Source organism: Trichoplusia ni, chromosome 27 (genome assembly GCF_003590095.1).
Source record: "Trichoplusia ni isolate ovarian cell line Hi5 chromosome 27, tn1, whole genome shotgun sequence".
NCBI classification, from domain to species: domain Eukaryota; kingdom Metazoa; phylum Arthropoda; class Insecta; order Lepidoptera; family Noctuidae; genus Trichoplusia; species Trichoplusia ni.
Window position 1 is genome coordinate 4,584,553 of NC_039504.1, and position 26,065 is coordinate 4,610,617.

Genomic DNA, 26,065 nt, shown 5'->3' on the forward strand with positions numbered 1-26,065 from the left:
ACCTTTCTATCTTAAAGTGTATCCAAACTTTCAATAAACAATTGTGTTAAATACGTGTCGTACGTGTCAAAAATAACTTCTATGTTGCAGTCATTTGAGGTTCCATGATAATATTATGAGTAAGACACAAAATGATGAAGATTTTAATAAAAAAATTGACAAAGTAAGTGTATTTATTTCTTTAGCACTAAACTACCGAAATTCAAATGATAATGAGTTAAGCGTATCCGTCAATTTATTTATTTAAACAAACTTATAAACAGTTCGTTCTTGTAGCATCTTAAAGTGACAGATGCTAAACAAATACACTATGTTTACTTACCAGACTCACAGACACACGCGCTCCAAACTGTCTGCTAGCTACTGTCCGGCGTCCTGCCTTCGAGACGTTGCGCAAAAACAGCTGAGTGAATGTTCACTTTCACAGTTTCGCCGAAATATCCATACAGTTGAATTGACAATATTATTTAAGACATGTCATCTTGAAACTGAATTGTTAAACGCATTTTTTGCACATTTATTGACCTAATCGCATCATGATATATTCAGGATTACCACATGTTCGATAGTAGGTTACTTACGTGCTCCAATGAAAGATTAAGTTCCGATAAGGTGTAAGTCTGGCGATAGGCTCAGAGTGTGGAGTGCCGTGACATTGAGTACACCTGTGGTCTGCGTTAGTATCGCGATAAGTGGCGGCGTGTCTCAGCAGCCGGCCGCGCCACACGCTCGCAGTCCGCGGCGCTCGCGCGTCGTCGCCCCGCACCATGTCGGTCTCTGTGGACCTGGACGCCATCCTGCAGGAGCTGGGCCAGTTCGGCCGCTACCAGATCCGCAACTACTGCTGGATCCTTCTCACTATACTGTTCAGCGCTGTCTACAACAGTCAGTACATTTTTGCCGCCGGCGAAATTCCTTACAGGTAAGACTTTTTTTTGATGACACTGAAAAAAAATATCAAAAATAAAAAGTAAAAATCTGGTTTAATTTCATTTGGTAGGTAGCTGCGCTAAAATTGATTATTTTGATTATCTACGATGGTTAACTTAAAATTGTTTTGTCATAAACTTTTGGTTCGAAAATCAGCTGTTGTGCAAAACTCATTAATTGCGTATTACTTAAACAGATAAGTTATTTTGCCTCCTAAGTATGAGATATAGCTTAAGGTTTTTAATTATAAAGTAAGGTCAGTAGAAAGTGTCTGCGACATCAAACAAGTTACGTGTTGACTACATGTGGGTACCTACAGGTATTGCGGCTGCGTGCGTGATGCACTTTCTTACGCGTGTACCTAGATTAGACAGAATAGTGGCTTGATTGGAAAACTTTTTTAAGGCTGCTCTTTCGTAAAAAGCTTGAAAAAAGCGTGCAGATGAAACAGCTTTTCGTCGGCACTTACAGAGAATTTATAATATTTTTTTTATTGGCATCACATAACAAATAAAAAGATCCCCAAATCACCTCCAATTCGTAGAGATGAAACCATTTTACTGCTTTATTTTTAATAAAAGAACATTAGAAAAAAATCTACTGCTTTGCAATAAGGGGAGAGACCTTATCAGGCAGTTACGCTTCAGAAAAACAATTGCTTTTGGGGGGACCGGCTTAAACAAAGTTTTTTTTTCGCTTCGGTAGTATGTTATAAAAACGGTAGTATGTATTAAAAATAATTCATGACCATCAAATGGTTTATCCGCTCCTTTTGAAGTACATACAATTAGAAGGAAGGAAGAAGGAAGGTCTAGGGTATCAGCAACAAGGACAATAACATTAACATGAGTGGCATCACTCATACAGGTACTTGCGTGACGAGGCATTCGAGGAAAGGTCTTCGTTTAAGCTTAGTTCGGTACGTACATGCGTGCTGCTGACTCATAGTATTATTAAGTCAGGAAGGCAGAAGCGATTTTAATCAGATTGCTAAATCCACTTATTCACTACCATTACTTATAATATCTGATAACATAGGTGCTTAAGCACTAGTGTCAAAATATCGATTGATCATATTTTAGGTAACGTTTCACGTTCAACCTCCCACCACTCCCGTAAGATCCCTTTTTTTGTTTTATCACATTTACAGAGTGAACTAGCTGGGTAGTAGCGGGAATGTAAAATGTAGGACGATCGAGAAACTTAAAACACCAGGAATCTAGACTATTTAAATACGGTAGAGAGATAAAGCTAGTTTACCTGTTTTCTGATCTAAACCTTAGCAAAAAATTTTCTTTAAACAACTTTCTTTGAAGTAAGTGTCAAATCAGGAAGGAGGTTGTATTTGTTCGCGGGTCGCGGGAGATGTGAACTGTTATCATCACGGTACACTTGCGAGGCCGCGACGCGCGTCACTAGACGTAGACATTCAATCGCTACCCAATGCACCGGAACGGTTTTGTCAAGTCTGACAATTTGTGAACCTATTTAAATAATTTAATTATTTATACGTGTTCGAGTTTACAGAACTGGACAAGTTAAGGTACGTTTGATAGGTCGGTCCGTGGATAGGCGACCATTTACGTCATAACGAGTTTTGGGCAATTGGGTTGACGAGGTCAAATAAAATCCTCTAGATGTCGCTTTTTGCAAAACTCTCTGATCTAGCTACATCCGTTCGGTTCGGTGACTATATTTTCTGTTACCGTTCTGAAGAGATGTCTTCGAATAATTACGTATAATTTTGAAAAGGCCCCATAATATGTACCGTGCATAAAAATCCATTGTATTTTTTGATTTCGTAGATATGCGTAAGTACATGTCAGTTATAGAATATTAACTTAAGATTAACTGAAACGTAAAATTATTAATTAGAACAAAAAATGTCTTCTTTTTATACTAAATGAGACCTTGAAAGGTATAAACAATGTTTATAATGGTTTCAAGTCTCGTATTTTCGAATTATAATAAAATAATAATAAGTAATTACTGTATTTTTTCTTGTAAAGAAACCTGTATTATTCTCGTTCTGAAGTGTTTTTATTGAAGTCAAAACAGGGTCATTTGTTTCTTACCGTTATATTTATTGCACTAAAAGACAAAACAAAAATAAAATTATGAATACATCTCACAAAACTACCAAACATATATAAACTTCTTTTCCTTAAACAGAACTGCTACAGTGTTTTTTATTATTCACTTATATTTAAATAATATGTCTCTTCTCAAAATTATGTGAGACAAGGAAAGTCAAGCAGTAACGTGGATGTCACTTTACCAATAGGGATGACGACTGGGTATAAAAAGAAAAAATCTCATTAGTCCCTCACTTAGATAATTGAAAAGTATTAGACACGTATTTTTTTCTTTTTCAGAAAAACTAGAATTGACAAAGATTAACTGTTTTAAAGTTTAGGACAGGGGGCTTGTGACGTAACGATATGGTAAAATTTATACACAATCGTGACGTAACGCGTTAGTTTCATTCACTGTAATTTGGTCAATTTATGTTTGCGGGACAAATTAAAAAATACGTATCCATTATTTAACAAAAAACTACAAGAGGGACACTGCAAAAAAAAATTGTCGTCATCCCTATTACCACTGCACGCGCTTTGGGTTCGATTCCTGCATGGTAGGTAAATAATTCTGTAAACATCGGACGATTAGCCCTGTTATAGTAAGTTTCCTTATTCTGTATGTGTATTGAATGTTTGTGAGATGCAGAGCGGGATTCACAAAAGAAGTTTTTTTTTTAAATGGAATCCGTTATTCATTATATTTTAGTATTACGGGTTTCGAACCCTGAACCGAGGCTATAGGCTCGCCATACGATGTTCTGCCTGCCTTGACCACAATGCCGTAAGCCTTGTTTGTAGTGACCTAAGGATGCCATCACCATAAATCTACATATCTACATAGTTAATTTCACAATTAAAATAAGGAAGAAAACGCTTCCTTATTTTAATTATTGTGAATATAGAATTGACAATGTCTTCTTCATACCTTTCGACTTACAAACTCTACATATTACAAATAAATAGTTATTTAAAGAAAACACACCATAAAACGTATTTTAGCATTATTACTAAGTAGTATCTTAAAGATGATGTGCAACATTATATATACAAACTAAACTTTAATGTATTATGAAAAGGTGCTTCATAATATCTGTGTCACCTTTTGAAATGGCATAAGGATAAATAAAACATACAATATAAGCAATAAACATAAATAAAAGCACGATTTTCTAGCATTATGTTTACCATAATTTGCATTTCATTGTTTAAAGAACAGATTTTGTATTTACGGTTCCCTAATTAATAACTTAAGATGAATGTGCTCACACAAGCCGTGCTATGATCTGTATTGTTTGTACGGAACTAAAAAATATTTAGCCCCGGATCTCGCACCATGTAACGAGCTGCCCCAGCAAGTTAAATAGTGAGACAGATTTACCTTTTTTTATATTTTGTATATATTCCAAAAAGTTAATCGTTAACAAACTATTTCAATTTCGTCGTGCCCAAGTATTTGGTACAAACACACCCTCACATAAGTCAACCATTAAGTTTAAAAGCAAGAATGTTGCATTGTGGGAGGGAGAAGCTTCTATATGTCCTCTAGCCCATGGTCTCGCTTGCACAACAGTAACGAGATGTTGGTATAGCTCATGTTCTCCAGTCATGGTTACGCAGCGTGCCAGGTACTAATCCTAGCCCACAATAACCTGGTATCTTGCCATTATCACCTATTAGAAGGTAATCTCCGATATTGCGTGTGTGGACGGCTGCCTGAGGCGCGTGGTCGACGATTATTCTGCACACGATAATACTGATCAATAGATATTTTTTGTTGAAAAGCTATGGAGCTTATCACACTAAATCAATGAAGTCAATAAAATGTCTCAATAAAAAATTGGCGATAATATGAAATATCGGCCTGTCTTATTAATAATTATTAGTTAGATATTGCATATCAGGTAAGTTTATTTTAAACTAGCTGTTGCCCGCGACTTCGTCCCCGTGGGTAGAAGATATAAGTTATGATTTATGATTGCCCTGTTTTTTTCACATTTTTAATTGTATCTTCGCTCCTATTAGTCGCAGCATGATGGTTTATAGCCTAAAGCCTTCCTCGATGAATAGTCTATTCAACACAAAAATAATTTTACAATTTGGACCAGTAGTTCCTGAGATTAGCGCGTTCAAACAAACAAACAAACTCTTCAGCTTTATATATTAGTATAGATATGACGCTACACGCGTTCTTAGCACACGAATATTAATTCTCAGATATTAAAGCATATCAATTGGCTTTATCTAGTTTCTAGACAAACTACGTATCAATTAAAAAACCCCTGTGTAATTTAATGTTTGAGGAAATAAGTAATAAGTAATTTAAATCCTATTTATCTCTTACAGTATTCATACCGTGAAGATATCAGACCCCAGTGACCTATTGTAGGTAATATATAGGTAGTTGAGTATATCAACACCGTCATCCTGTGGAGAGATGCGCGGGCGCCGCGCCGCGTGCTCGCGTCATGCGTGCGTATACGCAACTCTGGTAGCCGCCCACGCGCTAATGTTGCTGTTTTGATAGCAGTATCATAGTAGGAGTACTACGACTTACGGGCATTTTATTCAATCAGCTCATGCCTAAGTACACTGACAATTAACTGGTCAGCAATTGGAACCCATTATTAAAAAATATATATGACTGGATTTATTTAGTCATTCTGAACTGCCAGAGTATGTTTGACAAAACACTTTTATTATTTTTATTTTCCCTTTTTAAATACGACTCCAAGACTAAAGAATGTCTCCCGGAGGGTTTTTACAAACATTCAAGTCGCATCCATAAAGACAATCAGACACAGGACAATAATTCGTGCGTGGATCACATATACGTTTTAACGAACGGGTATCGAAACCGCGATACCTCACTCACAGTTGCTTTAGCGTGAGACACACCATCTTAAAATGATTTTGTCAATTATCCGTTCTCCTAACTGAACTCTATTGAAATAGTATCAAGGTGCCCATTTTACTTTCCAACAATAACATTTTAGCATACTCAGGACATTAACAGTTGTGTGCGTGGGTTGCGCTGCGCTGGCTAACAAGCGCGTCCTGCCAGACAACAGTCTCAAGATGTGCTCCTCAATGGATTTAACAATGGATGAATTATGCACTGCGCAAGAGTTGGAATATACCAGGACATGTTTACCACTTATGACATTAAGGATGACTGATATACACGTAGGTGTCTGTTTGTAGAACATGACCCAAATAGTGGTTTGGTTAAGTGGGGTACAACTGGATTACTCTGGACTAAGCGGATGAAGGAAACTGCTGTATGAGACCTAAAGTATAATTTACGCAATAGAATGCGGGACTGTAATAATGAGCAGTACCCTCGGAAAATCTTTACTTATTCTATAACAAATAAATACTTCATGATCGTATTTATCGGGTTAGCCTGACTGGTTTAGTTTGACACACAACTCCTGAAATGAAATGAACCTGCGCTACGTCAACTTATGATTAAGGACTCCTGTTGCGCCTGGAATAAGTAGGGCTGTTCTGATAAATACGTGTGCCTTATTAAAACAATATACTTAAGTCCAATAATTAATTATAGCAGGATTATTCACAGTGTAGGTAATGTGTTTAAGCAGTCCTTTAGTTACTCTTAATAGTATCGACCTTCGATACACAAACGCTGATCATAGTATAACAATATCCTCGTATCATAGCAGGGTAATCGGCATTGCGGTGGACTTCGTAAATAATAGAGCTATTGTTCGCTAATATGGAGATTCTTAATGGACATTGAGCCACTTCTTATAAGGTAAGTAGCAAAGAGTTGATCGTTCTGAGAGTACCTACTTCTTTCATTCGTAATTTTAGGGTTCCATCGGGTAAAGCGGCACACACCCCTATTTCTAAGGCACTGCTGCCTGTCGTTCACCGCTACATGAACCGCGATAGCTAAACTGTTGAAATTGTTACAGCTAATCTATTAAAGCAGATTTCATCAAGTTTAGCTCAGTGTTTTTTGGTGAAAAACGCGGTACGTTTATGTTCTAATTTTTTAGCCACTTCGTGCGTTCGGTTATTTTCTGCCATTATTGATATCAAGCGATGTCTTTGATATGCTGCGGGTATACCTATTACAAGGATTATAAATGCATGGTCTTTTCCACTTCCGCAGCCGCAAGATCGCCTTTCCATTTTATTAGACAAGTCTGAATACTATATCATTGACTATTGTATACATAATTGTTTCACGTTCTTTTTATAATATCTACTTACAAGTTGTACGTGTACGTATTGTGCCGCGTAAATGTGTTGTGTGCATTTTTTATGGCTTTTGTTTTCGTTGAATCATTGACCTTAAGTGATGGTACCTACACTACACGTACACTTGGAAGGCCTTCACATATCTTATCAAACAGAAGCGTAAACTTTCCTTAAATGTGGTATTTTACTAAGCAGATTTATTGTAATCATGGGATAAGTAACCGGTTTTGAAAGACTTATCTTCATAGATACTTTTATCCTGACAGTTATATATGAGTGACATGTGTCAGCGGCCTACACTGGCTTTGGCTATTGCGTAATAAATAAATATCACATTTGATATACTTGAAATAACTGCGACTGCCACGCGTCACGATAATATTATGAGCCACGATTATGATTAGAACAAATGTTCCTAATCTTACTCTAATGTTATTGCTATTCAATACACAAGACATCAAGATTAGCGTCTCCTGTAAAAAAAAACCGTAGCTGTCTTTGCTTACACTTGACAGACAGCTCGGCCTCAGTTATAGGTAGCATAGATGGGGTTCCGTTTTTGCCCTTTGGGTACAGAACCCCAAAAAACAAATGACAGAAACGAAATAAACGTCAAGAGTATTGAAATACCTTGAATTTTTATTGTTTAAGTTTTGATGGCTATTATCATTGGAGTTTAAGCACATATCTGATTTCCAGATGTGTAGTACCGGAATGCGACACGTCCCCCCCTCAGTTCGAGACGGGCGGGTGGGGCGCGTGGGCCCTGCCAGACGCCGGGGGGCGCTGCGCCCGGCTCGTGCCTCTGGACGGGGAGTGCTCCCCCAGCAGCTTCCACGTCAACGAGACGCAGGCCTGCGACCACTGGGTCTACGAGAACCAGAACACTATTGTGGCTGAGGTGAGTGATATATGATGAAGAGTTTTGTTTAAAAAAGAAAGGTAGTTCAGGTGTCAAGATGTATGGTCAATTATAGTACTCGCTGTTGCCAGCCGGCAGGCTTCAAAATGATCGCACAAGAACTTTAAATCGGGATGAAAACTATCGTATGCGTTATCCTCTGTGTTAGTAATCTGTTCAGCGGTTTTGCGTGAAAGGGGAACACACATCCATATATACAGGCTTTCGTGTTTATAATATTAGTAGGGTATTAGCAGGATAATAGGTATTAGATGGCTTAGGACAGACCAGTCTCGAGTAATATAGAAGAGGGCAGCATAATAATATTTTAGACAATCTCCTGTTTAAATTCTCTTTCGAAAAAAGGACCCGGTGTCTGATAACGCTATATCGCTGAAACCTATAGTATCGGAGTGTTCATGGTTCGATCACGTCCGTGTCACCCACTAATATTGAGTTTCATGACCGCGCCCTCGCGATCGCACTAATTATTAAAAGATAACGACTTTTTATCAGTTTCGTGTTCGCAATCAACAAGGTTTCTTACCCCTGCTACAGTCGCACACACCTGTGACACTTTTGCACTTATTCTAATAATGCAAAATTCGAGGGCGCCGTCTGGCGGAATTTATTTTTAGCAAATAACTAATGGGTATCGTAACTTTGTAAATGAAAGTACTTACATATAAATGTTCGTCTTTTTTGTTTTTTTTTGGCCTTATAATATATAATACCATAATAACAAGTAGTTTTCTAACATAACACTACGATCTTGGGTTTATGAATTGCGGCTCAGTGATTAATATCACGGTAAAGATTTTTGAATTTGCTACAATTTTGACTGTACAGATAAACGTGACGTGTTACGAGTTCGATCCCCGCTTAGGACAAACGTGTGTGAGTGTGTCACATATTATCTTGATCAGTTAGATTATACGTTGCAATTATTGATATTATTTTCCAATGGTATAAAAAATTGTACATGATCGATAAACTGATTATTTTGTTTGGGGTGGACGAAAAATATACCCTTTGTGTTAGCGACTGTACCAATGCCGTTGCATAAAATTCTGATAAATTCAAATTAAGTTGTTATCAGTATATTACATATCGTATCATGTTAATATCAACACGCAATAAATTATTTTAATATGCGAATATCGTGTGATGTTCATCATTCGGCTATTATCTTTAATTTCGCCTACACGATGTCTAATAAGGATGTGCCGGTGGATAACACTGAAGTGTTTTAATTAGGTGCTATAGGTAGTCCTCGTTGTTTCTACGTGAACTATACCTTAGTACTGTTGTAATATGATACATATTGGCATGAAACAGACGTCTGATATTACAGAGATAATTCTTAAACGTATTGATTAGAGAAAACAACTGAACAACGTCAGTTGTCAAAAAAGAATATCGTTCAAGGTTTCTTCTCGTGACACGAGTACGATTAAACATTGTCTAGTCTCTCAAGACAGATGATAACAATTAGACAAACCATTTAAAGTATTATTTAGCTTCTGCAGCTCATGGGCTTAGACTGTCTCTCGAGTCATTGTTTGCCTGTCTGAATGCCTCCCATAAATGATAAAAATAATAAAATGGAGAAAAGAATTAAAAGTCGCGTGTTTTAACTTATCGATAGGTATTTATCAGTTGGTAGCTAGTTTAAACTTGTTGGTGTTTTTAAATTTGTCACTTAATATTGGGAGTTTCTAAAACAACTATTAAATTAACAGTCAGTAGACACATGTCGGAAATATCTATATATTGGAAATATTTCTTGTTTCCAACCAAATAATGTTTATTGAAATATTGAGAGTAGTTTTCTAAAATCCCTGTTGCATGTCTCCTCAGTTCGACCTGGCGTGTGAGGAGTGGAAGCGCACGCTGGTGGGCACCATCCACGTCGCCGGCGTGTTCGCCACGCTGCCCATCACCGGCTTCATATCTGATACGTAAGTAGTAGAATACAAACCTCCATTTTGTTTTGAGGGGTGAATCACTAGTGCCTTCAACCCACGTCGAGGGGATATGTCGAGCTTCCACCGACTAAAAAACTCACCTTGTACTGCTTATGCTGTGGTCAGACTGCCCCAAGTCGTTTGGACTCCTTCTCGAGGGCTGGCTGTAAAGAACCCATGCCTCACTCCTCATAAGAACGGATGTACAGGACGCTGCACCCATCTCCATCTTGTCACTTAACTGACCGAGTGACAGGGTGCCTTCCCCGCCATCGCATCTGCAGGCCTTGCCTCACCGTGACTGTAGGTCATAAACTCAAGACATCTACCGTCACTACTGTTAGAGTTCTGGAGAAAGCGACACCTTGCTCTACACCCTGTATTGCGCTCACTCTACCTACATTTACCTAGCTTGAATTGCAAACAGTAAATTCCTAAATAAACGAAATAAATGAATAGGCTTTTTCCACTATTATATATCGTGCAAGAATTTATTTTCAAACATCTATTACAAATAACGTTTATCTGTAGTTAATGCTTTAAATGAATATTTATTTAGTGAAAAATTTATACTGATACTGGAATGTAGGTAAAAATTTTCAGACACAATAATAACACTGTACAAATACTAAGAAGTCAAAATAAATATTAGTTTCTTTTAATCTGTGGCTAATTGGCCTTGCTCTTGTCACAACTTTGTAACAAATATACATTGTTATTATCTTGAAGAGATATTGCGCATCAAAATGTAATCCTACTTAAGACTTAAGTGGCTAATGATTCTCTCTAATAAGCAACTGAAATGCTTTGTTGTCTAGAGAAAGAAATAACATAAAATATTCACCTATAGGCATTTTTTATCAATTTACTGCACGGATTGACGTGTCGCGGGTTCGATCCTCGAGTAGGACAATTCATTGTGATCCACGAATGATAGTTCTAAGTCTAAACAAAGGCTATCTGCTACTCGATTACAATTTAAACACAAATTGAGGATAGTTATAAAATATTTATTGAATATTGTGTACAGACGGCAGTCGTAACACCTGAATGTTTTAATTTAAATAAATGTTAGTAGTCGGTCTGGCTTGACGAGATAAATAATTGTTGTGCTATCAATAGAGCATGGTCTTACAATCATTATTATGGGTAATGACATCGATCGGTTGTGGTTTCGCAACAGCTATTTTACAGCTACTTGTCGATGACAGCCTGCAATCTTATATGAATCTATCTTAACATAAAATCTTGGTTACTTACGAGAGCTGTTTTTTTTTTAAACTAAAGTATATTCAATTTATGTTGCGACATAACACCCAGTCATCATCCACCTTTAACATCCAGTCTGAGCTAGCTACTTTTTTAGGACATCGTTCATTCTGATTTGAGGGCGTTCTACAACGTGCCGTTTTAAGGGTTGTGGCACAACTTAGGGAAGGATTATGGTCAGCAGTGGGCTTCGATAGGCTGAATTAATTGCTTGATAGAATTTAATGTACGCCTGGTTGGTAAAGGTACTTCTAAATGCCTTGTACGGCATAGTTTTTTCAAGTTTTTTCATGCTTTTGAGCTACGTGTTGTTGGTCTCTAGGTTCGGGCGCCGCACGGCTCTGGTGCTGACGTCAGTGGCGCCGGCGGTGGTGGGAGTGATCCGATCTTTCTCCACCTCCTACATCATGTACCTGTGCTTCGAGTTCCTCGAGGCTGTCGCCGGCGCCGGAGTCTATAGCACAGCCTTCATTCTTGGTATGCTTTAAATTGGTACTTTTTGATAACGTGAAATTATGCTGAAAGTATCTTTGCTTTGAACTAAGGTATATTTTGCTTGAAATTTTAACTAATTCAATCAATTCATTAAGTTTTAATGAATGATTTCAGCGCTCGAGATGGTGGGGCTAGACAAGCGAGTGCTGGGCGGCAACCTGATCTCCAGTACGTTCGCGCTCGGACAAGTGCTGACCGCCGGCGTGGCCTGGCTCATCCCCTACTGGAGGACTTACCTCGTCGTCATCTACGCTCCTTCTGTCCTCTTCATCTCCTACTACTGGCTCATAGAGGAAAGTGTGCGGTGGTTGCTCAGTGTAGGCAATAAAAAAGAAGCAGCGAGAATTATATTCAAAGTTGCTGCCATGAATAGGAAAAAACTCTCTGCTGAAACCATGAAGATGTTGGTTGAGGAACCCGAACCAACGAAACCTCAATTAAATGCACAGACTCCTGAGAAAACTGAACCCCAAAAATCCCTGTTCATGCAAGTTCTCAGATCTAAGACGTTGATGTTCCGCCTCTCGGTGTGCTCGTTCTGGTGGATCACTCTTACTTTTGTGTACTACGGACTGTCCATCAACTCGGTGTCGCTGTCAGGCAACGGCTACGTCAACTACATCCTGACATCACTGGTGGAGATCCCCGGCTACTGTCTCAGTGTGGTCACACTAGATCGCTTCGGGAGGAAGAGTTCCATCATGACTGCATTCATAATTTGTGGAGTTTCGTTAATAGCACTGCCGTTTGTACCAGAATGTAAGTCGACCGACATATTACTTTGAAATGATCAGATCCTAATTTATTAAAATATTTATGTAGATTATTTTACATTACAGCGTTGCCGTGGATGCAGACGACGCTGAACCTGATTGGCAAGCTGTGTATCAGCATGGCGTTCAGCAGTATCTACATCTACACGTCGGAGCTGTTCCCGACGCAGGCGCGGCACAGCCTGCTCGCCTTCTGCTCCATGATCGGCAGGATCGGGGCGCTGGTCGCACCGCAGACACCGCTACTGGTACCTTACTTTCATATACAATATCGATATCTAGGCACTGTGACATTCAATTTATTAATATCAAAACTAAACTTTACTCCACCAGGAAATGCGGCTTGGAATAACAAAAAAAGGCATCTTTATTTGATCTAATTCTTGATTGATCTCAGGCTTTTCACAACTTACAAGTAATTCGAAAAAAAAATTAACTGGAAAGCATATCTTTATACACAAAAGCATGTGAAACTAGTTTTCCAATTATACTTTGTATTAAGTGATCGGTCACATCAACAGATGGCGGTGATGGAGTCCCTCCCGTACCTGATCTTCGGCATCATGTCGGGCACGTCGGGCCTGCTGATGCTGCTGACGCCGGAGACGCTGCAGGCGCAGCTCCCAGACACCGTGGAGCAGGCCGAGCACATGAAGAAGTAACAGGAACTGCAGCAGCTGCCTACGATACTAACATTGTTCTCAAGTAGACTGCGGCAGTTCACGTGCCTGTGTTGTCTTATAAGTATAGGTTCGAATTAAATATACATAAGTAATTTAGTAAGAGTAAGAGATAAGTTTAACATATCATAGCACAAAATAAATAAGTTAGAGCCAATAGAACTGACAATAAATAACGGTTGTGACAAGTAAGCACAGTTAAATTAAACTTTTTATCAAATACTTTTCTAATAGAAAACAATTTTCTATCGATATGAAAGCTTTGGCGCTTTGGCGCGAGGGATGAACAGAGTAGTTATCTAAAATTAATAGATTATCTATTAGAAATAGTGGATTGGACGTAGTAGTAATTAATATTTAGATTATAGTGTCTTTAATTAGCTAAATGTCCTGTGATAGAAATAATAATTTATGTTACGTAAATATTTAAGTTTTATAACAAAAAAGACGTATTCTAGCATCGCAACACGCGCCAATTTGTTTTGGCGATGATAATCATATAATCAGTGAATAACAAAATATAAATGATCTTTTGTAATATTTTAATATACCTACAGGATTAAGTTTTTATTTCGCTTTTTTGATAATTTATATGTACATGACATACTCCTTTTAGATTCTTGGCGATGTCCGATATGAGTATTTATGCCGATGTCATTTAAATATGCATGTTTATGATCCCATTCATATAGTTAAGAAACGTGATTGAGATTAGTGAAGTATCGTCCGTATAACGTGCCCTTTAAGTCGTATAAGTTCGGCGATACAAGGCAAGTTCAACAAAAATCTTGGATCAAATAAAACTTTTTATCCATATGAAGTATTGAAACCGCTCCAGTGCTAGTCAGATTTGCAACACTGAAAGTTCCTTACGAATATGCTAGAGGAAAAGAAATTTATAATAGATATTGGTCAACCAGCCTACGGTTGCCTACGAAGATTATTGTTTTAGAAGAAGAGTTGTTGTTTGAAAAGCTCTTTAAAGTTCATATAAATATGAATTACATATGTAATTCAAATTATATAATTTATTAATGAAATGTAAACTGTAAGAATAAATCAAACTTCAATCAAGGTCTATTTAGGACGATTTTACGTGGCAACGAATTCGTTGCATTTCAAGAGATGCAAAACTTTATTATAATGTACACTTGTATTGACGTATAGTATTTTATTGATTTTTAGTATCAAGCTTTAGTGTGTATCGTGCGGAGTGTGTGAAATACAATTGTTAAATAATTATACATACTGTTGTAATGTTTTGAGTTTTCATTACGTAAGTTCCTACTCTACATTCTGGATACCTGCAATAAGATAAAGTTGCACACTAAGCCGAATAAATAATCTTTTTGCTAGTTACACGTCATGACAATGTTTGACTTTGCAAATCGTTAACCATCAGTCGTACATCCAACACCTCAATGTAGGAGTGAATGATTGCCAAACAAGGGTCATTTAAGTTTGATTGCAGAGTGCTATCATATCCAGCCAGATTGGTAAACAAAGCGTCCACTATGACTTTGTCACGGTGACTTTTAATAGTTTGAGATTGACAGAGATGATAACTCTCTGTGAACTCATGAGATTGAAAAGAAAAAGGCAGCCAAGATAATAATGGATGCACCCACTAAGTAGGGGCAGGCTACTACGTTTTTTTGTAATTCTTCGTCCTGCTAAAGTTATTTTGCAGAGGTTTTCTCAACTTCACTTTTCAATGGCAGAACAGTAAGTCTTTTTCTTGAGAGGAAGCTGGATGGCGTCTAATGACTTACTACAATAAGTTGAAGGTCGGCTATAAATACCTGGAAATACAAGGCATTTCTTCGTATGTATCTTAAATCTATTCGGCAATCTCCCGGTGGATAAAGATCTAGTGTCTTGGTATCTAAACACAACATGTGGCGTTTGTTCCCATTTTTTTCAGCTGTTTCTTTTCCTTTTTTCTTCTTCTAACTCTTCATCCCCGACCTTTCCATAACAATTATTTATTGATAACAGTAGATAAATATATTAGCATATCTGCCTTCCGGATTTCTCATGGATTCACAAATTCATTTTCCATGTCCAATCGAGATAGTTAGTGTTTACCTGATACGGTGATAATTATTAACTTATCACGTAAACAAACCCATGATTATCTCTTATATCTCTTGTTTAACCTTAGAAAGGCGTCCTTCATGTCAGAATATCCGGTAGTAGACTCCTATCTCATAAACCAGTTGAATGAGTGTTATCACTGACAATATTTATAATCCCGATTGATACCTGTTGATAACGACTCATCCTTGACAGGAGGGTGATCTCAGGGTTACTGAGACTACTTAACGGGTTTACTTTGAGGAGAACATGATATTAGAAGTTCTTTTCTAAGCTTCAATAAGCAAATTGTCGTAATAATCTTAGTAGCTGATAGATATTTGATCTGCTACATGTGAACTGGGATTCAGTTTAGATTTCCTTTCATTACAATGTGAGGTCCATTTACTAGATTTTTTGGTAAAACCTTCTTAGTTTTGTTCAGGAGTAGGCATGAAACCCAAAATATTTTGCCTGTCTCTAGCCATAAACCGTTTCGAACGGAAGACATTTCCCCATAACCTTGAGCAAATATTTTATCAAAATATTTATTTATCTATGAACCGTATTATTTATAATAAACGAATTAATTCTTGAAATTCCGTTTATCTTGATTGTTAATAGTATAAAGATAAAAAGATAGTAGATAGTTAAATTACATTTTACAGATTATGTATCGTAGGTATATTTGATTAGACTTATCTAAGTACATAAGCTTGCAAGTCACCATATCCTATTGAGAAATTCCTTTTCCTTTCGTACAGTTGATACCAGTTTAAATTAATCGTGTTCTCATTACACAACATTCTAGTCCACTGTCAATAGATGGCGTTAGTGGTATTATTGTTTTGTTTCAACGCAATGTGTACGTGAGAAAGGCGTAATGTGCGTATCTTATGTAGGTACCTAAAAAACAAATTAACTCTTATCTATTTTTATCAAAACGTAAGTTATAAACCATATCCTGTAAGCAGGAGTGGCGTCACCAGCACTTGACCACCACAGACTTAGTATATTGAGAACAAAGGAATAAATTAGAATTTTTTAATTGTCCTAATTCTATCAAAGAAGACGTATTTTACTGTAATTGTGAGAGTGCAAGTGGCAATATAACGAAGAATCTGCTTTTTATAACAGATTTCCTTTAGAAACGTACAACAATAAAATTAAATATTGTCGGAACTGCTTTTATTGCGCGAGCTATTGAAAATCCTCATGGACTTAAAAGAAAATGGGGCGAAGGGGTGTGCTGTCCCATCTAAATTGAAAAAAAAAATGCCTCTCTCTCCCATCTAAATTTACCAGCATACATCTCTGTTTCCTACAGTCGGGGCCTAAACGGGCGACGAACATAGGCCGGGCGCCTCCTTAACGGAACCAGTCTTGGTGGTGTGAAAAGTATTAGTAAGTTTTCTCCATAGCTAGAAGAAGGAAAAATTGGTATCACCATGCCCTGACCATGCAACAGCTGTTGCTCTTCAAGCGCCTTTTTGTAATTTTTTTAGGGTAACAACTATCTCTGAATAGGCTCTCAAGTTAGTTGAAATCGTTTTTATTTGTGGAAATTATTAAAAGCTCTGGATACCACCTCTGAGCACATCGCCACGGAAAAAAACCCATACCAAAACCACTTCCAAAATGCTGATTACTTTTTAAGACATGAGTTTCATATTTAGTCACGTGAACCACGCATAGGAATCCGAATAGAATGAGACATTATCGACAAAAATATATTATTTACTGAAACTAACTAAAGCTTGAATAACAGTTTCTTATAAAATCTATATATAAAAGTATGTGGATATAGCGTCTGTCCGCACACGAGGACATGACATAGCTTTACTTTGAATGCAGATGTTATTGTTTCTCTTTTACATTACTTACACTGTCGCTTGTTTAACTTGGGTATCATCATTCATTTTTCAATATTTACTAGAGTTTCCACAGCCCTACTTCAAACTAAGTAAGAGCGGACATATAAACTAAAAGGATATAATATATTGTCTGCACGTGTAGCCGAGTGGTTGAGGTCACCACGCCAAACCTACTGAGCGTTACGTGTCACGGGTTGTTCTGAGTCTGGGTGTGTTTGTGCACGTGATTTGTATTTTTGTAAAACGTCCCGCGACACAGGGATTTAATTCCTTACTGCTGGAGTAGCTTTCGAACAGAAGATTCCCGTCATACTTTTTCATCGTGACTCCTGTAAACAACCTGTTTCCGCATTCCTCATTGATGGAAGAGGCAAACGCCCTTTACTTAGTAGATAATGCAAGCTGATAAATACCTAGTCGATCAACATCAGGTCGGATCCTGACCGATATCTGTTGAATAACATAAAATGTTATCACATCATAGAAACTAGGTACAGGACACTCACAGCCGTTTTAGTTTATCTTTATCCTTCCCTTGGGCAATTAATACTTTAATATTTAGTATCAAGATTTATAAAAATATGGTATTTTTTCTCATGCACATATCGCGTCCGTTTGCCATTTTTTGGTACAAATTTGTTTCATTAATATGCACAATAACTATATTGTGAGTAATTGACTTCTTAAAAGAGAACTACTATAGGTATAGGTTAGTAAACTACTACTATAGGTTTGAACTACGTCCGTGTGTTTACAAACAAGAAGTGTCCGTAGTAGAAATTGTTAATGTATCATTGCACTTAACCGTACTTTGTCTGGCAATAACAATACTGGAAGTCTGGTTACCTACGAGGAGGGATGCCAGTCGTGCAGCGGTCGAGCCTGGAGGTGGACGTACGGCTGAGGGTTCAGGTCCCGGAGTCACAAAGGTAAATACCTGATACAAGTGTGATTGGTTCTGGTGATAAACTGATTACAATGCCGACTTCAAAAATCTTTAATCAGTGTTTGGGTGATCTTTTTGGGTTTAGTTTGATGAGTGGTTGAATGGTGTGGGCAAAAATATGATTTATCTGTGACTGGTTTGAATGATCACAGCCTCATATGAATAATCAATAAATACGATTTTCCGTCGTGGGGGCCTGGGCATGGGAGCTGTTGCGGTAAGGCTCGTTCCTTAAGAGCGCATCTGATTTAGCGGTCATTGATATTTCCATGGACTTGACCTGCCCAGCTTCTTGGCCACTTTTCCTGGCTCCTATCCAATGGGTACATAGTGTGAGGAAGATTACCCTTCTCTGGCTACGCCCTTTGTGCTGGGTTCAGTTCGCCTTTTGGCCTTGTAACTGGTAAGTCAACGAAAACGCTGTAGAGCACCTAGAACTGCTCAAGTTTTTTTTGAGTTGAAGCTTTGTGCTTGTTGAGGCTTTTCTGTTTTCCATACAAAGCGGCAAATCTTCTGAACAATATCCTGAACTGTGTCGTGGTTAGTAGTACTTTAAAACTGCTCTGCAATTTATTAGAACAATATTACTAATATAAATAGAGTTTTTAAAATGGAATCGTAAAAACCAAATCCATGTCGGGATGACAAGGACGCGCGGCGAAAACGAGCGCCTTGTCATGTCGAATAAGAGCAGAGAGTCGGTGAAGCTTAGCTAAGCATACATCAGTAGGATAGGAAACAAGATTACAAGTAAAATGAACAGTAGCACAGTAGTAGTTAGTTCAACTTGAAACATGTAAGCAAGAGACAGTTGAATCGGTCGCGTGCTGTCGCGAGCGGGCGCGGGTCACTCGTAATAACAAAACACTATCCCTCATCTACTACAGGCCCATATTATATCTATGACGTACTTCCATTCAGTTGTGTTATTTAAGCGGTACTGCACTTCGATACTAAATTGTGCATTATTTATGCAGCGTAAATTATGGCGGTTCGTAAATTACATTGCATATTTCATTCGGAGACAAATTATTATCTACAGATAAACGAAACAAACAAATATATTTTTAGTGCAGATTACAAAAGAAAGCATGGTTTTATTTTTAGATTTTGGAATTGTTTGTTAATTTCCCATGCTTGCTTACTTTCCTATTTCGACAGTTCAGATAGTCGAGTGGTTGAGGTACTCCCTGTCAAACATATTTAACGACTTGTCGCGGGTTCGATTCCCGTGTAGGAAAAATAAAATATACATTCAAAGTCGTTTGCATAAATTTTCACGCACTTTTCATTTTTATTAAATGATATTTAGGATAATTGACTAATTAATTAATATGAATACATCACAAATGATGATGACTCTAGTTTCACACAGTATAATTTGTAGTAAATGTAATAACAAAGAACGATGACTACTTACTAACTAACCAATTTGCAAAGAACACTTTGTTGGCTTGTGAAACATTTTATGAAAATCATTTTTCCAAAAACGGACTTTAACAATATTTGGAATTAAACGCAAAGTTTTATAAATAAAAGCCGTCAAACACAGTAAATAGCGATCTAAAGTGACACGAACTAGTTTTTCTCAGCATATGACGGTCGCTACTGGCCACGATAAGCTTATCTATAAATTAATATATTATTATAATCCTCTAACGATTATATTTGATAAGATTTCCTCTTGTTTCGTAGCAATGCTTTATAGTTCACTTCATCGGGGCGCGGAGCTCAAGTCAGCACGCCAGCCTGTCGCGGACACCAGGGGAAACAGACACTGCCCGAAATGGAGGACAAGAGGACCAGCGACGCGGGGGACGCCGGCAGGACTGGCGTCAAGGACCGCAAGGGCAGCGTGTTCGAGAAGAGCATCGACCTGGACTACGTGCTAGTGAACGAGATCGGCCAGTTCGGGAAGTACCAGATGGTGAACCTGCTGCTCGTGGCCATCCCGCTCGCCATGTCCGCCTTTATGAGCGAGTACATCTTCTCCGCCGCCGCTATACCGCACAGGTAAAACATTGTATTTTATACATTAGCATTGATGAAGTACGAACGATTACTGTTTTGCGACTCCTTATTTTTTATTATAATATTTAACTTTATCTGTTAATTGTAATTGCTTGCATCGTAAAACTTCAAGAACAATGAATTTGTGAGCTATTATAATCATCACTACAAAGTGTAGAACAAAGCCCATGCTTTATTTAGTAGAGAAAAATAGTCAGTCAGATTGTATTAACTGTCAAAATGTATTAACAATTTTTTACGCTTATTTATATATCAAAATAATATTCTACGCTAAAAAGTCTAGCACAGCATTTTAATTATCGTTTAATGTTGACTCGCTGTAACCATCTATTTGGTCGGAATTTATTGATTAAGAACGCTTATTTCGAATTTGTTTTTGTTACGATGCAGCGATGGTATGAATTCTTATCATAATAAAGTACGTTAAAGAATTACCTTAGCATAGTCATATTGTCATTGTACCCGTGCGAAGCCGGGGCGGGTGGCTAGTACTCCATAACTGTTATCAAAGTTTTTGTGAGTCGGCCTCGCAGCACTGCGTTTCACAAACATTAAATTCAGATCGCATCCGCGACAAATTTTAAATTATGGTGTTTACAGCAGAAACGCACTGTCTGTGGCACTGTGTGTCTAGTTAGACTGACTGCGGAGCCTCATTAATATGGTTCCGCTTTGGATACGGACCTGTAAAGACAATAAATAAATTAGTTAAATTGCACCTATTTCACCAGATGTCAGATCCCGGAGTGTGGAGAATACACAAAAGATCATTTGATAGACCCGTCGTGGTTACTCAACGCGGTGCCGGCGGCCGACAACGCGAACGGCTTCGACAGCTGCTCGCGGTTCACGAACACCGGCGTCAACGGCTCGCTGCAGTCGTGCCCCAGCAATCTGTTCACACCCCAACTGCAGGACTGCGACGGCTTCGTATATGCAAGGGACAACTCCGTCGTGTATGACGTCAGTATTTTTGTTCTATTTTATGTTCTTAGATTCTAAATGGCATAAATTTTTGATGTAGGTACTCACAATTGATTTTCTTCCTTTAGTTTGATCTCGGGTGTCAAGACTGGCTCCGTGCCCTGGCCGGAACATTGAGCAGCGTGGGAACCCTACTTGTGCTACCCATAGCAGGTTTCGTGTCTGACAATTACGGGAGACGAGTGGCGCTGGTCATCAGTGTCGTGAACCTGGCCATCTTTGGTATCATCCGAGCCTTCTCCGTCAACTACCCCATGTATCTGACCCTACAGTTGCTGCAGACCACATTGGGCGCCGGGACTTTCAGTTCTTCTTATATTTTCGGTATGTCCAATAAAAAAACACATTAACAAATAATATGGGCTTTATGTGGTAAAGTTTTTTCTACAATTCTGATAATTCTTGCAGCTACTGAGTTCGTGGGCCCAAAGTACCGAGTATTGACAAGCGCTACCTGCTCTTCCATGTTTGCCGTCGGCCAGGTGATCCTCGGAGGAGTGGCGTGGTTGATCCAGCCCTGGAGATACATGATCTTGGCTCTACACATCCCTTGTTTCCTCATCATTGCCTATTACTGGATTTTAAATGAAAGCGTGAGGTGGCTTCTGTCTCAACAAAAATTTGACGAGGCAAAGATAGTACTGGAGAAGGTGGCCAAACGTAACGGCACTCAGATTAGTGAAAAGTCAATGAATGCTTTGTTGACTCCTCCGCCGAAGGTTGAAAGGGTAAGGTTTTTTTAAGTTTGGTTTTATTCAAATGATCATACGTATATTTTTTTGAGGGGAAGTGAGTTAATGGAAATGTTTTAATTCTAGGAGGAAGGCGCACCCGAGCCTCCCGGTGTGTTCGCCGCCATCTTTAAGTCTCCAGTACTGCTGCGTCGTGTCTGCACCACGCCCATCTGGTGGATCACCACCACCTTCGTGTACTACGGGCTGTCCATCAACGCCACCAGCCTGTCGGACACCATGTACCTGAACTACATCCTCACCTGCCTTATCGAGATCCCCGGCTTCTACACGGCCGTGCTCATCCTCGACAGGATCGGCAGGAAGGCCACGCTCTCCAGCGGGTTCCTCTTCAGCGCTGCCTGCAACATCGCCTTCGCATTCATTCCTGACGGTAAGCTTCTGTCCTTATTCTATTTATACGATACCAATGCTTGAAGACTTTTTAATTTTTTTAGTTTTACAGCTTAGTATGATAAAATCGGCGGCAGCCATTGTGTTTGTATTAACACGTATTTATACAAGTAAATAAATGAAAGATACCTACCGACGCATACAAAACACAATTGACGTTTATGTTTAAGTTTAAAGCGATATCGGGCTTCTATCAAAACTTTAATTTACATTAATCAACAGATTACGATTAATCTGTTGATTGATATAAATTGACATTTTTATTGCGATGCGGATAAATTAAGTCATCGGCACTTTCGTCAAGCATTGTATAAATCATTTAGTCCGATATGGTTTGTAAAATGAATGAAAAATAGCGAGTGCCATAGTCATGGTTTCATCACCCATTGACAAATGTCGAACACTGCTATTCTACACTGTTTCTTTGCTTCAATAGATGTTTCTGGAATGGCATGAAGTACAATAATGTAAAGTTTTAACAAATTAACCGTTTTCAGAGCTTCATTTCGTAAACCATTAGCAGTATGAAGTAAATATATTCATTGCAAAATTTAATTCATAGTGGATTTTACTATGACTTCATAGTAAAATTTAGTGATGATGAATTAGGTAGGTACAGAAGTAGAACTTGACCAAGAGATCAGTTGTGAAAAAAGTGAAGTGTGCTCTGAAAAACCCTAATTTAATCATATGTGACCTTAAACCTTCAAATTATTTTAATGATTTATTATTTCCCAAATACACGTGGTTGATTAGATAAGCGATTGATTACAGCAATGTTAGCATTTAATGCGACACCAAATAAAACGATGTAGTGGCACGTGACCGTTGCTAACCAGCAGCGTTAAAAAGTATCAAATATACGACCTCCGCACAAAGGTGTTCAATCCTTGTGTTATTACATGTGCGAGAGGGTGCCAGAACATATGGTTCGTCGGGCACAGTGGGTTTGGCGGGATGACTCTGATATCGGTACAGTCTTTATTAACTTTTCTTCATTAATTTATTTATTTCCTCTTCTTCATTTAACTAGACAAAAACTATCAAAATATGTTGAGGTCTAACATCAAATCTGTTCGTTTCTTAGACTACGCCACCCTGCGGCTGGTGATCTACCTGCTGGGCAAGTTCGGCATCTCGGTGGTGTTCACGTCGCTGTACCTGTACACCTCGGAGCTGTACCCTACGCAGTACCGCCACAGCCTGCTCGCCTTCTCCTCTATGATCGGGCGCATCGGTTCCATCACTGCTCCCCTCACTCCAGTACTTGTAAGTAATGTTGTGATAAGACAATACAAATGTTCCTTTTGAGTTCTGTAGAAGACGGCCATTTTTTACCCATGTTTTATTGAAATTTATCCTCACATTCTCACCATGATTCACAATTTAGTATGTCCAGCCAAATTAACATCCCCAACCAAAACTCTGTGCCAAATTTTCAGTAGCTGATGTTAATTTCTAACGTCAATGTGTTTCTAGATGGACTACTGGCAAGGCATCCCGTCCGTGATGTTCGGCGCAATGGGCATCCTGTCTGGTATCCTGGTGCTCACGCAGCCCGAGACCCTCGGCTGCAAGATGCCTGACACCCTCGAGGACGCAGAGGCCATCGGCAAACCAGAATCCAAGCTCAACACAAATTAAACCATATACTCTTGAAAATAATGACTACTTTACACTCGCTTGCGACCTTAAAAATATTAATAAGGTCGCTTTAGGATAACAGAAAAGATAAAGCTATTTGTAAATTGATTATTTATTTAAAATCTATAAAGTACAAATAGTGATGTAATTGAGTAGTACCTATCCTAATTTCCATACAATCATGTCGATTGGTTTAATGTGCTCTAGAAGGAGTTTCATTCACAAAGCGGTTGACTGCTACGTAGAGTTGGTTCTTAGTATTTCTTACTCGTGTGTATAAATAGATAGTAGAGAGAGAATACTCACTGAGCTACGTCCATATTTTGGGAATCCCTAATTACTAGCCATAAAATAAATGCTAGTTGAATAGTGAAATCAACAGATTTTGTGGAAATTGCGATAATAATTATCGTAATATCGAATTGAATCGATTATAATCGGCTTAAGTTGAATAATACATCAGCGAGGTTAGGTGCTATCTATATGTGTGTCCTGTGTTATTATTACTGCTCTCTTAGTTACGTAATGTACTCATTAATACCTAGTGGTAGGATCGTCACGATTGTTTGTTTATAATAAAAGACTCTATTGTATGTCCGACTTGTTATTTATGTTGTGTTCGTCTGAATATCTGCGGTTGTTCTAGTATCTGTGCCAGCACAGGAGCTATTGTGGTGCTCCGCAATTCGTTTAGGGTCGTTTACACTCTTGATCATTAAAGTTTAAACCATTTTAATATGGTTATCAAAATATATGAGTTTCTATAATGTCGACAACAGCACTTGAAGATTTCCTAATTTACTTACTTGATGTATTAACGTACTTAATAAGGTAGATAGAGATAAAAATCAAAATAAAACAACCACTATTTTGTATATAAATTATTATGAAGATTTACAAAATGATATGGAAACTGTACAAATAGTTTAGGATGAGAAAATCTAGACATCTTATTACAGTCAGTGCAAAATAAATCGGAGCTTCTAAAATTAGCTAAGTTTTGCAAAATAACAAAGAAGGTAAGATGAATATCGCCGCTTTATTTTGCGCCTGCTGTACTCCACACAGCGGCCGCGCGCCGCGTCGTGTGCCGATGATAACTGTATCACACACATGTACTGCTATCAGTGTAGTTACATTACCAGATGATTAATTATAAAAACAATAGGTTATCAGATCAAACTTAAGGCAAGAACATTGCGCAGCTCGTCCTATTAAAATTATTTAAATACTTTGTCTCATAAACCCGTCATTTGACGTACATTAATATGTTTACATAAAATATGCAAGTTATGCGCAGGTAGCATGATTGTGCCTTCTCATTTCTGCGTGTTAATGACTGTCAGATATGTTCATGAAAGAATAAATACAGATTTATTTGATGTGAAATGCTTATCAGTGCTTGAACTATAATACCTCTTGCTCGCATATTTAGCTTACGTTACACGAAATCACGCTTATAGCCAAGTCAAATAGAGTTTAGCAAAGAGTGGCAGGCCTACGCTAGTGTGAGTCCTATACACCCCGCCCGCGTAAATGCATCGCTTCTGGCTTCGCTCTACTACGCGTCACAAGCAATGGCCGAAGGACCGTGCCCTGTTCAAACACCCTACTTCCTCCCCGTACTGTAGAATGGATGTGGTACCTCGATTGAGAGTATTTTAAGACTGAGCCTGTTTTGTATAACAATGTCTGCACGATACAGCTGCTACACCTCTACAAGTATATGTTGTTAAAATTAAGAGGAAAAATAAAATAGAAAATATTTTGCATAAGTCACGATATATCAAATTAAAAAATGTTGTGGATTATAAAGATGTGGTACATGTAAGGTTGTTTCTGTCTGTACTTATTACAATTACATAACCGTAGACTACTCAGTTCACATATTACAATTAACTATGAAGCATGTTATAAAGGATTGGTAGAATAGAAATGAGGATGACGTCACAAGGGCTTGAGTCGACACGGATGCACGGATGAAATTCAATGAGATTAACAAAATACTTATAGAAATTGAGATTCTTATCATTACTAATGGG

General features: G+C 38.2%; 2 protein-coding genes across 2 annotated transcripts; both read left to right on the top strand.

The window, feature by feature from the left end:
* Positions 1-634: 634 nt before the first annotated feature.
* On the top strand, positions 635-14,581 carry LOC113505907 (organic cation transporter protein-like). Its single transcript, XM_026888779.1, has 7 exons — positions 635-922; positions 7,938-8,139; positions 10,000-10,100; positions 11,698-11,852; positions 11,985-12,629; positions 12,710-12,891; positions 13,165-14,581. Exons 1-7 carry the CDS (start codon positions 768-770, stop codon positions 13,303-13,305), a joined length of 1,581 nt encoding a protein of 526 aa, XP_026744580.1. The 5' UTR covers positions 635-767; the 3' UTR covers positions 13,306-14,581.
* Positions 14,582-19,918: 5,337 nt separating this feature from the next.
* LOC113505949 (organic cation transporter protein-like) lies at positions 19,919-24,616 on the top strand. The gene is made up of 7 exons (XM_026888834.1): positions 19,919-20,232; positions 20,982-21,213; positions 21,303-21,558; positions 21,643-21,962; positions 22,053-22,359; positions 23,467-23,648; positions 23,859-24,616. The coding sequence occupies exons 1-7, from the start codon at positions 20,006-20,008 to the stop codon at positions 24,021-24,023; spliced, it is 1,689 nt and encodes a 562-aa protein (XP_026744635.1). The 5' UTR covers positions 19,919-20,005; the 3' UTR covers positions 24,024-24,616.
* Positions 24,617-26,065: the final 1,449 nt, after the last annotated feature.

Coding starts and splice junctions, on each gene's coding strand:
- LOC113505949 (XM_026888834.1), top strand. CDS start 20,006: ATGGAGGACAAGAGGACCAGCGACGCGGGGGACGCCGGCAGGACTGGC. Junction 20,233..20,981: donor GCCGCCGCTATACCGCACAG/GTAAAACATTGT, acceptor CTATTTCACCAG/ATGTCAGATCCCGGAGTGTG. Junction 22,360..23,466: donor CTTCGCATTCATTCCTGACG/GTAAGCTTCTGT, acceptor TTCGTTTCTTAG/ACTACGCCACCCTGCGGCTG.
- LOC113505907 (XM_026888779.1), top strand. CDS start 768: ATGTCGGTCTCTGTGGACCTGGACGCCATCCTGCAGGAGCTGGGCCAG. Junction 12,630..12,709: donor ACTGCCGTTTGTACCAGAAT/GTAAGTCGACCG, acceptor TTTACATTACAG/CGTTGCCGTGGATGCAGACG. Junction 12,892..13,164: donor CACCGCAGACACCGCTACTG/GTACCTTACTTT, acceptor TCACATCAACAG/ATGGCGGTGATGGAGTCCCT.